The sequence below is a fragment of the Lynx rufus genome, unplaced genomic scaffold, assembly GCF_022079265.1.
Source record: "Lynx rufus isolate CCGP_SWC_20201006 ecotype Redwood Valley unplaced genomic scaffold, mLynRuf1.p SCAF_13, whole genome shotgun sequence".
NCBI classification, from domain to species: Eukaryota; Metazoa; Chordata; class Mammalia; order Carnivora; family Felidae; genus Lynx; species Lynx rufus.
The window spans coordinates 23,302,516-23,315,781 of record NW_025814827.1 but is presented as its reverse complement, the minus strand read 5'-3'; the positions used below and the strand labels follow the sequence as shown (position 1 = coordinate 23,315,781).

General features: G+C 38.7%; 1 protein-coding gene across 5 annotated transcripts in view; it reads right to left on the bottom strand.

Moving 5' to 3' along the window:
- MYO5A (myosin VA) overlaps positions 1 to 13,266 on the bottom strand; it is a 188,904-nt gene that overhangs the window by 55,156 nt on the left and 120,482 nt on the right. For all 5 annotated transcript variants that reach the window (XM_047075091.1, XM_047075093.1, XM_047075094.1 and 2 more), the window contains exons 15-20: positions 10,855 to 11,016; positions 9,273 to 9,370; positions 7,248 to 7,334; positions 7,052 to 7,160; positions 4,541 to 4,752; positions 3,503 to 3,659 (exon numbers count right to left, since the gene is read on the bottom strand). In XM_047075091.1, coding sequence (XP_046931047.1) covers positions 3,503 to 3,659; positions 4,541 to 4,752; positions 7,052 to 7,160; positions 7,248 to 7,334; positions 9,273 to 9,370; positions 10,855 to 11,016 — 825 coding nt within the window. The remainder of the gene's footprint in view (positions 1 to 3,502; positions 3,660 to 4,540; positions 4,753 to 7,051; positions 7,161 to 7,247; positions 7,335 to 9,272; positions 9,371 to 10,854; positions 11,017 to 13,266) is intronic.

The window sequence follows — 13,266 nt, the reverse complement described above, 5'->3', positions numbered from 1 at the left end:
GTAATCATCTCACAGTTGGTGGGATCAAGGCCTGCGTTGGGCTTCACACTGACAGTGCACAGGCTGCTTGGGATTCTTTCTTTCCCTCTCTCTTTGCCCCTTCCTTGCTCACGTGCACATGTGCTCTCCCGCTCTCTCTTTCCCTCAAAATAAATAAAATGAAAGGTGATTTGAGAATCATATAAAAGTCTGTGTTATGTTCATATGTTATGTGTATACATATGATGATAATGATGATAAGCAGAGGATACACATAGATGCTGTGTATGTGTATACTAAAAGGAAAACAATTCTAAAAACAAAGAAAAAACCTTATTAGGTTTCTTATTGGTATATGACTTCTGTTAGCAATAGGTGATCCCTACAAAAAGAATTGAACCCTGTAGTATTAAAATAAAACACTGACCCCCCCCCACACACACACCCTTACTGCTGATACCATATGACCATTCATTAGGTCGATGCTTGAAAACATGAGGCATGACCTGCAAGCTGACTATAGAAGCCAACGCTAGGGGCACTGCAAAGTTTGTTACTGATTTATTGACTTTATCCCCCAGAAACAAAAAAATAACACTCTTGTTTGCCATATTTGAGGAATACCATTTTAATGAGGATCTCCCATTGCTATTTCAAATGTAGCTGGAATCCACTTAGGAAATGCCAAGGTAGTAGGGAGAAGCTTCAAAAGAAAAGTAAAAGTTGAAGTGAAGTAAACTAATCTTAATTTTGATTTTATACCATATTGTCTAAAAAAAATTATATTACCCTAAATTTACAAACAACTTATAACAAAAAGTTGCCTTATGAAATGAATTTGTTAATAACAACCATCAAGTAGGGAGTTTATAAACAATTTCCAGAAATGATAGGGAAAAAACTCTTGAATTTTAAGAAAGGTTAAACTAGCAAAACCTTGAGGTCCTTCCAAGGACCTTGAGGTTTAATGAGATAACTCTTATGTGATATAGATGATGTTTAAATGTACACACCTAACTATTTATTAGCAATTATTACAAATGGACATAATGTATCTCTTGTGAAACTTTTTATATGTAAAAATCTCTGAAACTATTCAAAAAGAGAGAGTACCTTAATAAAATCATTAAAAGAATAGCTTCTCTTTTTAGGTTATTTAACAATGAAAAAAAGGTAACATTCTAAAGAATACATTTAAGAGATAAGTGGTTAAGTTTTAAATGACCAAATACAAAAAAATCATAGGTGTTTAGGAGATCTTACTAGTCCCTCTGGCAATTGAAGGCCGCCCTTTCTGGCTGCTCCCCTAATGCTAAGGCAGCCTGCAGGTTCCACTCAGTACAGTCGCCGTGATTCACATTGCAGTGAAGCCAGCATACTGAGCTCTCACAGAACATCAAAATCCTGAGGGAGCCCCTAATCTCATCCGGATGACTAGTGACCAACTGGGTTAGACTCAGTGATGGAAACTGAAGGCTTTCAGATTTAAAACTCAAAAGCACACAGTGGTAAAGCTATTAATGCCATTTTCCTATTCCATTTCCTTCTCTCCACGTTACTTCAGACATTGGTCCATTTCTGAAATTTAGTCAAATGGAAACAGTAAATAGAGAGCTTCCACTCTCAATCTCATGTCCATCAGTGAGTCAGAAAAATTAAATAACACCTGCTCTCCCTTTAAGATCCCCAAATCCCATGAAGGGGAAGCTTGGACTGAACACAGCCAGAGGAAGCACTAATGGGGTGCTACTGGCCTAAATGTGAGTTAGCCTCTAACTTGCAACCCCTGCCACATCTAGTCACAGTGGGAGCTGAATTGGCCAGAGCCTGCCTCTGCTAGACCAATGGCCCCACAACCCAGTTCAGATGTTCCTGAGGCAAATGGTGGGGGAGTGCGCGGCAGGGAGTAGGGTAACCAGTTTGTTGTATCAAAAAGGTCAACATTAACAAGGCTATTCCCTCCCTGAAAGCTCATGCTTGTAGAGAAAGAGCACCAGAAGGTGTGCGTAGAGAGAGAGACCTAGAGTAGCTGTCTTCAAATTTTCTTTAAAACAGAGCTATAGGGGCGCCTGGGTGGCACAGTCGGTTAGGCGTCCGACTTCAGCCAGGTCATGATCTCGCGGTCCGTGAGTTCGAGCCCCGCATCAGTCTCTGGGCTGATGGCTCAGAGCCTGGAGCCTGTTTCCGATTCTGTGTCTCCCTCTCTCTCTGCTCCTCCCCCGTTCATGCTCTGTCTCTCTCTGTCCCAAAAATAAATACACGTTGAAAAAAAAAAAATTAAAAAAAAAAAAAGAGCTATAGAATATGCTCATTCAAGTCTCATCAACTTTCATTTTTCCTTATTCTTTAAAATTATTTCAAAATAAGAAATATAAACACATAAATAGGACCTAGGTCATGTTCACGCATTGTCTGTGACCAGAGACATGTCTCTCAAATTACCCTACTGATGCTCATTCTAACGATGATGACCACAGAGCTCTAAGATCCAGACTGTATTTCTGTCTTATGTAGAGTATATCCTAAAGGACAGACTCAAAGCCTTGCCAAAATAAGAGATAAAAATCATATACTGTCAGACGTGATGATTAAGATTAATCTGGTGATCCATTATGTATAGTCATGTTGATTATTGCCAGCTATAAAGATTATTTGTCAAAAATGTCTCAAGCATCATATTCTAATCAATACAACTGTAACCACATTAATGTAATTTATTTTCTTTTCACCATGTTAAATTCTTCTAAGGTTGTTTCGTTCTTGGAACTATCTTATGCCCATCTATCATATATTCTACCTATTCACAGCTCATCATAATTGGCTGAAAAAAGGCCCCTAAGGACCTCAGATCCTCATCCCTGGAATCTGAAAGTTACCTTATTTGGGAAAAGGGTCTTTGCAGAGGTGGTTAAATTAAGGATCTTGAGGTAGGGGGATTATTGTAGATTATCTGTGTGGGCCTCAAATCCATCATAAGCATTCTCATAAGAGACAGACAAAAGAAGCAAAGTTAGACACACAGAGGAGAAGATAATGTGCGGATGGAGGCAGAGGCTTTCGTGACATAGTCACAAACACAAGGGACACCAGCGGCCACTTGGCAAAAGCTGGAAGAGGCAAGAGACAGATTCTCTCCTAGAGCTTCTGGAGAGAGTACAGCCCTGCTGACATCTTGGTTTTTGGTCCATTGATACCAATTTTAGACTTTTGGCCTCAGAACTCTGAGAGAATAAATTCCTGTTTTTGTAAGACACCAAGTTGTTGGTGATTTATTACAGCAGCCATAGGAAACTAATACACTTTTTTTTCAAATTACAAAGATAAAAGGGGGAAAAGGAAGTAATTTATCCACTATCCTGTTAATAAATATATGTACTTATTTAATATTTAAAAATATATTTCAATTGTTGGTTGTCTCCCTTCAGTTTCTATGTCCACAGGAACCCCCGTGGTATTCTATACAGACGTAGAATTTGATTAATGTTCATGGAATGAATAAACAAAGTTGGAAATAACGCCTCACCTTGCGGTACCTATTTCTGGCCAAGTAGCCTCGCAAATAAGACTGAAGAACAATAGTGGCCATTCGTTTTATCTTGTATCTCCTGCGGACTATGTACATGCGCCAGTATTTCTGAATGATGGTTGCTGCCTTGGTTCTGCGCAGGAACTTAGCATAGCTGGCCAAAGAAAAGAGCAGTATGTTGTCAGTAATCAGACAAACCCAGGAATAAGTTTTGTAGAGACTTAAAGCACCAATATCTTCAGCATAATAAGTAGTACCTCCATTGTCATTGTTCTAATAATGTACATGTTAAATCACTTATATTTGTATAGCAACTTATAGCTCCCCCAAATATTTTTGCACTCATTATCTGATTTGAGCCTTCCCTAACCCAGAAAAGTAGGATGTCCCACATTACCTGACATTACAATAAAGAAAGTGAAGCTGAAAAAGGTTTGCTCTTTCTAGAACGGTGCATATTGTCCCTTTTACATAGCCAACTGGCTGTCCACAGTCATCCCATGCTTACTTACCACCAGCTTTCTTAGAAGTGCCATTGCTAATGTGTCTATTTATCCCTAATCTATCTGTTTGGGCATAAATTCTTCATCATTAATTCATTCCTACTGACAGTCCTAAATTAAAATTATCCTCATATGTAATCACACTGAAGTGTCATTCTCCTCCAGACCTCCTCAGTTAATTGCTCCTAAAAACTCCTCAATGGAATCATTATTAACAAGCACATATTCATGATTATTTTAAAGATGATTTCTTCAAGCTCACATAAAAGTACAAAGTATAAAAAATACTGGGGACATGAGTAGGCAGTAATTTGTAATTTTTTTGAAGATGAATCTACATCATTCATAAGGGTGAGTGAAATTTTATTCTATTTACTGTCTTGTGAGTCAACCTGTTATTCTTTGAAACTAAGAAGAGGTGAGGCATTGCCTTCTCAAATGGGAAGACCACTCAAAACTGTCCTCAGTTGGACAATGAGCTCTCCAATGCCAGGGGACCTGAGTCAGGGTGGACAGGCGCCGAGAGACCTACCATCGGGCCTGGTAGCCCCGCACGTATCTCTGCACAATGATGGCCGCCTTCCGCATGCGCAGGTACTTCTTCCGCAGCAGCCACCCTCGGATGGTCTTCTGGATCCGGATGCAGGCAGCCCTCAGCTTGTCCGCCCTCAATTTTTCTAGATAGGCTACTTGACCAGCACGGAAAAAGATCTTTGTCTTACCAAACTGGTATTTGTCCTTGTCCTATTTTTTGGAAGAAATTGTATACTCAGAAGTAGAAATGATGACCATGTAAGTGAACTTTTAAAAGAGAAAAAATATATCTAAAAGCAGAATCAGTAAAGGGATGAAGCTAGTAGCTAAAACTTGGGCTACATCATAATTAACTAATGGAGCCAGATTTTTTATCCTATGTAAGTTGAGCAAATAGAAGGGACTGTAAGGAAAACTGCAGTTTAAGAGTTATTTTCCAGAATAATTCTACCTGGAATTATTATCAGAGGCCAAAAACTTGGTTGTGAGTTATAGGCAGCTATTATTTGCATGTTTGCATTTTAAATATCTCAAGGAAATGGAGATGCTGACACTCCCTCTGACTGACTCAGGCTGTAAGTTTTACATCAGGCTGTATGTTCCATGAGAAAGCTGAAGGGACAAAAACACCAGCATGAAGAAAAAGGCAGGAAGCCGTGCACACAAAATTAGAATCGAACAAAAAATTTTGCATATTCATATCAAGAGTTAAGTTTTCAACAGTTATCTGTTGCTTTTATCAACAGAATCGAAAAATAAACAAACACAATCCTACACATGTATCTAAAATCCTTCTACAAATTTCAAAACTCCTTTTACAAAACCATAATCACTTATATTGCTCATTGACTTTGGATTACAAGATATGCATGCTATTTTTGGCCTATTGCATTCTGATCCACTTTATCTAGAAGGAAGCAGGTTATTAACCATGCTCATGTCAAAGGAAGAGTGGGATTTATTTATAATAATCACTACCATGATCTGCAATTCTAAGGGAAAACAAAGAAAACTACTTTTCAGGGTAAATAAGTATCTCCTATCCATCTTGCACATGAACCCGCAAAATCAGAAATCTCCACATATACGTAAAACATGTAAAATTATTTCAATTTAAATCACAAAAGTTTACATAGGAAGCCCAGCTGGAGACCTAAACAGCTTAAACAGAGCTAGAAGGTGGTTCCTCTCCCCAGCCCCCACCCTGCCCCATCTCATCTCAGCTTCCCCCACCACACCCCTGCTCTCTTCTACCATATAGCCTCCTCTGTCAAACCACCCTGTAGAGCCCTGAACCAGGCCTGGCATGGTCTGGGTGATGAGGTAGAGAACTATCCCTACCTTCTGCTCTCTGTTCCCTTCTGAACCCATGATAGAAAGGAGTTGGTCCAAACTCAAAAAACATGATTATTATACATTACAAAGATAGTGGCCTTAGCTCCTCAAAAAAAAAAAAAAAAAAAAAAAAGGTTTTATTACCAAAGACAAGATATTACATTTAGCTAATAGTTAATAATTAGGACTAATTACCTCAAAGTTAGGTAATCCATCCAAATTAGTGTCAAACAAGTGAAAATATTTTCTAAGAAAACCTCTCATGAATCTTAAATTCTTCATGAATTAGATCACTGGTTCTCAAAATGGAGTCCTCAGACCAGCATCAGCATCACCTGGGAACTTGTTAGAAATGTGTATTATTGCGCTCATTCCACACCCACTGAATAAAAAATTCTGTGAGATGGGGCCCAGAAATCTGTATTTTGACAAGCCTTCCAGATGACTTTGATGTATTCTGAAATTTGAGAACTCCCTAGCTTGGCATACAAGACCTTTCAAACACCAACCTACATTTCTTAACCATTTCCCTACTGTGCCATACACCAATCTTATATAGCAAAATGAACACATTTTGCCATTTTCTGAGCAATTTCTATGCTTTCCTACTCCTTCACACTTGTCCCTAGTAGAATATCCTTCTACTTTTATACAATCTTACCAATTCTTCTGGGCCTGACCAAAACACGCATCTTCCATGAAATTGTTCCTCCTTCCCATAGCACACGTGGGATGTGCTTTGCCTTCCTCTGATTTCTTTAGTATTTGATAGACACTAGGCATATTATACTTACCTTAAAATGAATGAATTTCCAAGACAGACTATGTTGCCTTAGGACAAGACTTAGTTTTTTTTTAATCACACAGTACCTGGTCTTTTATCTTCCATAAGTAAGTACGAGGTAAACTTTTACTGATAATGATCAAACTCTAAAACATATGTGTCTCAAGTCTGGGTCCAGGCCTCATTCTGTTTCCTGATAGTAGACCATCACCCTCACTAGGGCTAGCATCCTAAACACAATGAGCCTCGACCTCTAAGACAGTGTGCCCCCCACCTTCTCACCCCCATATAATCTGGATTAGTGGTATTTCCCAGGGCATTCAAATGTTACAATCACAAGGCCTTTGGCCAATACCTGTTCAGATAAAGTTAAGTGAAAATCTTTCTTACCGCTATCAGTTTCTCTAATACATTCTTGCATGTTTGCTTTCTGTCACTCAGCACATCCTTTTGCTTCATTAGGACACGGTAGCGACTGAAAAATTCTTGGTAAGTCCACCTACGTAAAGAAACTCACATCAGCTTATTTAAAGAGGTAAGAATGTCTCCCATAGGATCCCTTATATTTGAAAACTGCCACGCTCACCGTGAGGGGAAGCCTGCTGCACTGATGCGGATGGTTTCCAGGACACCACATGCTCTCAGTTGCTGCACCGCCCTCTTCTCATCAAACCTATGTGTACAAGTGAGCATCAGTAATACACAAAGAAGCCTGGTTATAGCCACAAAGTACTCCCCTCAGTCCAGAGAATAAATTATTTTGTAAAGAATCAAATGGATAAGTTAGAAAAGAAAACATTCCAAAGTTGGAGCAGTGATCAACAGGGAAAACTCTGTATGACAGTGGGGAGGAGACAATCAGCAGGAAAGATTAAGAGCTGTAAACATTATCTGTAGCTCATACCACAGACCCATAAGAATACCACTGAGCATATTTTTAAAAACCCCAAGCCCCTCTCTATTTTGCCTATACTCATTAAATGCCTTGGCCTGATGAGCTGTTTTCTTAATTCTTTAGCTCACTCTATACACCTACCTGGAATAAAGACTGGCCAGCTCTGGAGATTTCTCTAAGAGGAACAAATTAAATATGCCCTATTTAATTATTTAAAAAAATATAGTGGTGTTCTAAAAGCTATTCAACTTTGTGTGTGCATTTATAGTGTCCGCATCAAGGAGAAATATTTTTATTTTGTATTGTATCTTATATATGTTATGTTTATTTTACTCATATTTACTCATGCCGTTAACTGGCGTGTAACATTAAACTGACACTAGAAGAGGAAGTAGCGAGGCCTGCTTCCTGCTGGATGATCACTCTTTGTAGACCCCCAGTTAAACCTGGAGTACCCTATCCGAGCCTCCTGCTGTGCTGTCTTGTCAAGCATTCTGTTGGTGGTGGGAGATGAGGTTGGCTGATAGAAAGTAACACCCCTAGGTTTGTCCAGGAGAGTGGCCCTGGATGTGGCAGCTTTTCCTGCCTCCCATTTCCTCCAGAAAGGGCTTCTCGGCACCATTCAGAACTGCCCTGCATCTAAGGCAGAATCTCAGAGGACAGGATCGGCAGGATGTAGGAAAATGAGCACTCATACATTATAGGGTGGGAGTGGGAATTATTACAACCTTTGGTAAATGTGCCTAATCTATGACCCAGAAACTCCACTTCTGGAAATATATTATCCTAAGAAGATAATCAGGCAAATATACAAGAATGTTTGGCAAAATATATTTATTGTAGCATCGCTGGAATAACTTAAATGGTCATCAAGAGGGAATAATTTAAATAAATGATGGTATGTTTATACAATGAGATACTATGTAGTCATTAAAATGATAATACGGATTTTTACTTTCTAACATGTAAAATATCCATATTAAGTTAAAAGCAGATACAAAACAGCAATTACAGCACAAGTTGCTTCCTTTTATTACTGTCTCTCTTTCTCATTCTACCTCTTAGTCTCTGTCTCTGTCTGTCACACACACACTCAGAGCAGAGAAGGAAGGGATGTTGGTTGGTCAAGAAGGATCTATGTGAGTTAATACCAGTTATCTCTCAGGGTATAATGAATGTTTTTTCGATTGTTTTTATCCTATTTTATATTTCTTAAAAACTGTTTTTGCAATGCACATGCATTACTTTCAAAATTAGAGAAATAAATATTTACATTTTTGGAAAAAGAAAAAAAACTTCTCCCTTATACATGGTATTTGTGTAGGATGAGACATTTGGTAATAGTAGACATTCTCTGATGGCGTCAACAGTTGAAAAGTAGCAGAGAGAACTGTGAACATTCACCAACGCAGCCTTATCCAATCCAGCTCTGGAGTTAACTAATGCCCAAATTAACAAAAGCCCAGAAAGATCTTGAACTAAAATAAATTCAAAACAGAAGGTAGAACTAGGAATGCTTGGTTGACCTCAACTTCTAAAATCTTTAAAAGACCACCGGCTGATTTACCGCTAATTTGTTATCGTATTCTCAAAGGGAAACAAAAACTAAAAAACAAAAACAAACAAAATTTACCCAAATATTTTTTTCCTTCTGTTGGTATGGAAATCCTTATGGGAGGTGAACTCTTTTTAATTTAGTAGTTGGGAAATACTTACGTGAATGGGAACTTGAAGTCATTGGGCTTAATACAGCGCACATAGTGAGGGGTAGTGGCATTGAGGGTCTCCATAAGCAGGTGAAGGGAGTTTCGGAACTGCATGGAAAACAGAACAGAAAGGGACATCAAGGTTTTGTCAAAATCAATGATGATATAAAACAATTAAAAAAATTTTAATGACACTATGGGAGATGATTTTGCCACCTATGAATTTGATCCAGCCTCAAAGGGGGGCTGCTACTATTTAAGAATACAGGGCTTTAGGTTAAGATTTGCTTAAACTCTGCCATTTATACAGGCTTATTCTACTAATATACATTTGTTCTCCTCCCACCACTTTTCCCTGCCACTCCTTTTTTACAGACTTATTTTCTTAGAGCAGTTTTAGGTTCATAGCAAAATTAAATAGAAGATACAAGGATGTGGGTGCCTGAGTGGCTCAGTTGGTTAAGCATCTGACTTTGGCTCAGGTCACAATATTACAGTTTGTGAGTTCGAGTCCTGTAACGGGTGAGCTCATGCACCACTTCAGGTGAGCCCCGCTTTGAGTAAAAACACGAGCCCCACTTCAGGTAAGCCCCAAATCTCTCTCTCTCTCTGTCCCTCGTGGGATTTTCTCTCTCTCCCTCTCTGCCCTTCACTCACTTGCACATACACACACTCTCTCTCTCTCTCTTAAAAAAAAAAAAAAGTTATATGCATTTTCCATATATCTCCTGCCCCCACACAGGTACAGCCTCCCCCATTATCAGTGTTCTCATCAGAGTGGTATATTTGTTACAACTGATGAACCTGCTTTGACAAATTATTCACCCAAAGTCCATCATTTCCATTAGAGTTCACCCCCACCCCCACCCCTTGAACACACGCTTCTGTAGCTTTTTGTTGTGAACCTGGAGTTTTGACTAAAAATATAACTTTCCTTTAAGAATAATAAATCCATTTAATTACGTATAGTGGAAATTCTGCTGCAAGATACTAATAAAGAAGCAGGGGACTTACAAGAGCACAGGAAGTGAGCAGGAGGATGGGGGCGTATAGCCAGTTTGGAGTTACCATTAGGGACACAGGGTCAAGCCTGGAGGCTGTGGTCCTGTCTCAGTCCCTGTTTCTTATTTTACCTGGGCATAGGGCCCCCCACACAGGAAAGCAAGCTGACTGGCTTCCCATCCAGAGCACCCAGCTTTGTCCAGACACTACATATGTGAGTAATATCTCCTATTCCCCACAGAGCCGAGAACATCAAAAAAAAGGAGAGGCTTCTGCTTCTGCACTGAGGGAGCCGGTGCTCTGTACAAATCCAGAGAGGAAAGAACCAGAGGACAAACAAAAGGCAGCAGTGGTCTGTGAGGGAGGATATGCACTACCAGAATGAAGACCTAGAGAAAATTATTTGGGGAAAGGCTTAAACAGTCATGGGTCTAAGCCTGGGTGGAGAGGAGCAGGAGGAGTTTTACATGTTCCCACAGTAAAAGCTCTAGTCTCTCTTCACCTCCTCTGGGGTGCTAACAGAAGAAGATCTGAGACTTCAGCTAAGCTTGAGGGGAAGGAGCCCTGCAGTGGCAGCTCCCTGAACTCACCTGGTGCCCCACTGTTTTCTTGTGCTCTTTGGCTGTCTGGCCTGGTCTACCTTTGGTCAGTTTTGCAGGAGTGCGGGTGAGGGGCGTGCGCCCTGACGAGGTGGCTGAGGTTGGACTGATGGCCTTCTCATCATCTTGAAATAGTTCTGGTAGCATCTTAAACTGAGTCAGAAACAATAAAAGAAAATTACACTCTAAATAAACACAAATGTAAACCTTCACAAAACAATGTTGAAGACTTGGAATCCACAGTGATTCCCTTCCTTAAGTAACTCCTTTGAGAGTCCCATTTCAAATATAATCAATATCTGTGTTAGGAGCTAAAGACAGAAGAAGGTGACACAAATGCTACAAAAATATAGGGGGAAAAAGCAACGATTCTATGACCATGTTTGGGGGAAACAAAATCAAAACTACTCCAGTAACACTTGAAATCCTAATCTACAGGAAATGGCCACTATAAACATATTACTCGTCTTTAATTATTTTATGAGCAAAATACTAATTGAAAGTCCTATCTTTCAATAAAGTCCCAGCTCCACAAAATGTTTTATCATCATGTTTCAACTGTCTATTAATTCAAATGGTAAGCACCAGCTTAAAAAAAAAAAATCACTGGAGATCTCAGCAAGAAGGGTGTCATGAACTAGTTTTTTAATATCATAAGATTCAAAAATAATCATGAATTAATAATAAATTTTAGAAAATAGCATAGATTATAAGGAAAAAAGTTAAAAGCCCTGTCCTTGTCCTGTAACCTTTTATATTTGTTTTCAAGGGATTGATAACTTGATTGCATAATTCCTGCAATCAATCTTGTGTTGTACCAGGTTAGCACTATGAAAGACTATTAAAAGATCTAGCATGGGGCGTCTGGATGGCTCAGTTGGTTGAGCATCCAACTTCAGCTCAGGTCATGATCTCAGGTCATGAGTTCAAGCCCCACATCAGGCTCGCTGATGTTAGCCTATCAGATCCTCTGTTCCCCCTCATCCCCCATCCCTTCTCCACTTGTACTCTCCCAAAAATAAACAAATATTTAAAAAAAAAGATCTGGCACTTAACAAGTGGATGGATGGTATTAGTCAATATGGTTGGGAGAAATTTTATGGAATAAAAGAGACTTCAAACTAATCCACAAGAAAATCTTGATATATGTAGGTATCTTTTAAAGAGTGCCATATTCCACATAAAGTAAATCCTTCAAATTATAATTGCAACTACCAATTATTTGTCTAAAATTTTGGCATATCTGCCGAAAAAATAATTTTCTTAGGAGAGCCGTTTCATTAAAAAACAAAATCATGGGGCGCCTGGGTGGCTCAGTCGGTTGAGTGTCCGACTTCGGCTCAGGTCATGATCTCACGGTTCTGTACTGACAGCTCAGAGCCTGGAGCCTGCTTCAGATTCTGTGTCTCCCTCTCTCTCTGTTCCTCCCCCACTCATGCTCTGTCTCACTCTCTCCTTCAAAAATAAATACAAACATTAAAAAAAAAATCATAAAATTTCATTTGCTCCTGATGTGCATATTAATCATAAGGGTAATTTAGGAAATAACTCATGATGTATAAAACAAATTGTTATATAAAACATATCAATAATGGCTGTTTGCTACACAAATGAACGTATCCTTTGCTTTACAAAATAAGTAATACATTCTAGTTTGGTTGTCTATAAACAGGAAAACATGTTGTACCACTATCTTGTATTACAGTGCCAAAGTTGTGTTCCAAAGGGGTAAAATAAGAGTTCCTAACAGTTTTGATTTGCAAACCCAAGCTATGTGTATCATACACCATCTCCCAACTCCAAGTGCAACAATGCTATATAGACTGGAGTCCCTCCAAACAACCCCTCAGAATGCATGGCTATCTTCTGATAATTAAGGATCCACTAGCCAATCAGAAAAGTTAGTCAGAATAAAGCTACAACTAATTACAGGTGCCTGTGAATGTTCCACTTAAGCTAAATTACCTAGGCAGAGTAGTTAATACAAGAATTTCATGGTTTTTATCACTATTCATAAATAGAAATGATTTATAATCTAACTGAATAATATTCAGGGAAAGGCACTGTGAAAGATTTTTCTCTTATACATAAGTCCTATAAGTTATAAAGCATTAATACCCAGTGCTTATAAGTGAAAAACTGACTTTTACTTAATGTCATTACTTTTCTGGGGATTAAAACTGGAATTTAGTCTTTACATGATCTTTCTATTATCAAAATAATTGAAAGTAAAAGTTTTAATTCTAAAAACAAGAGTAAAAATGTTTACAGAATATTCCACTGAACTTAAAAAGTCTCTCTTAGAATAAACTAGGAAAACAAAAGTGCCAGTCAATAGTCTAGAATGATTCACATGAATAATTTTAGTTTTTGTTTGTTTGTTTGTTTACTGAACAATTGAAT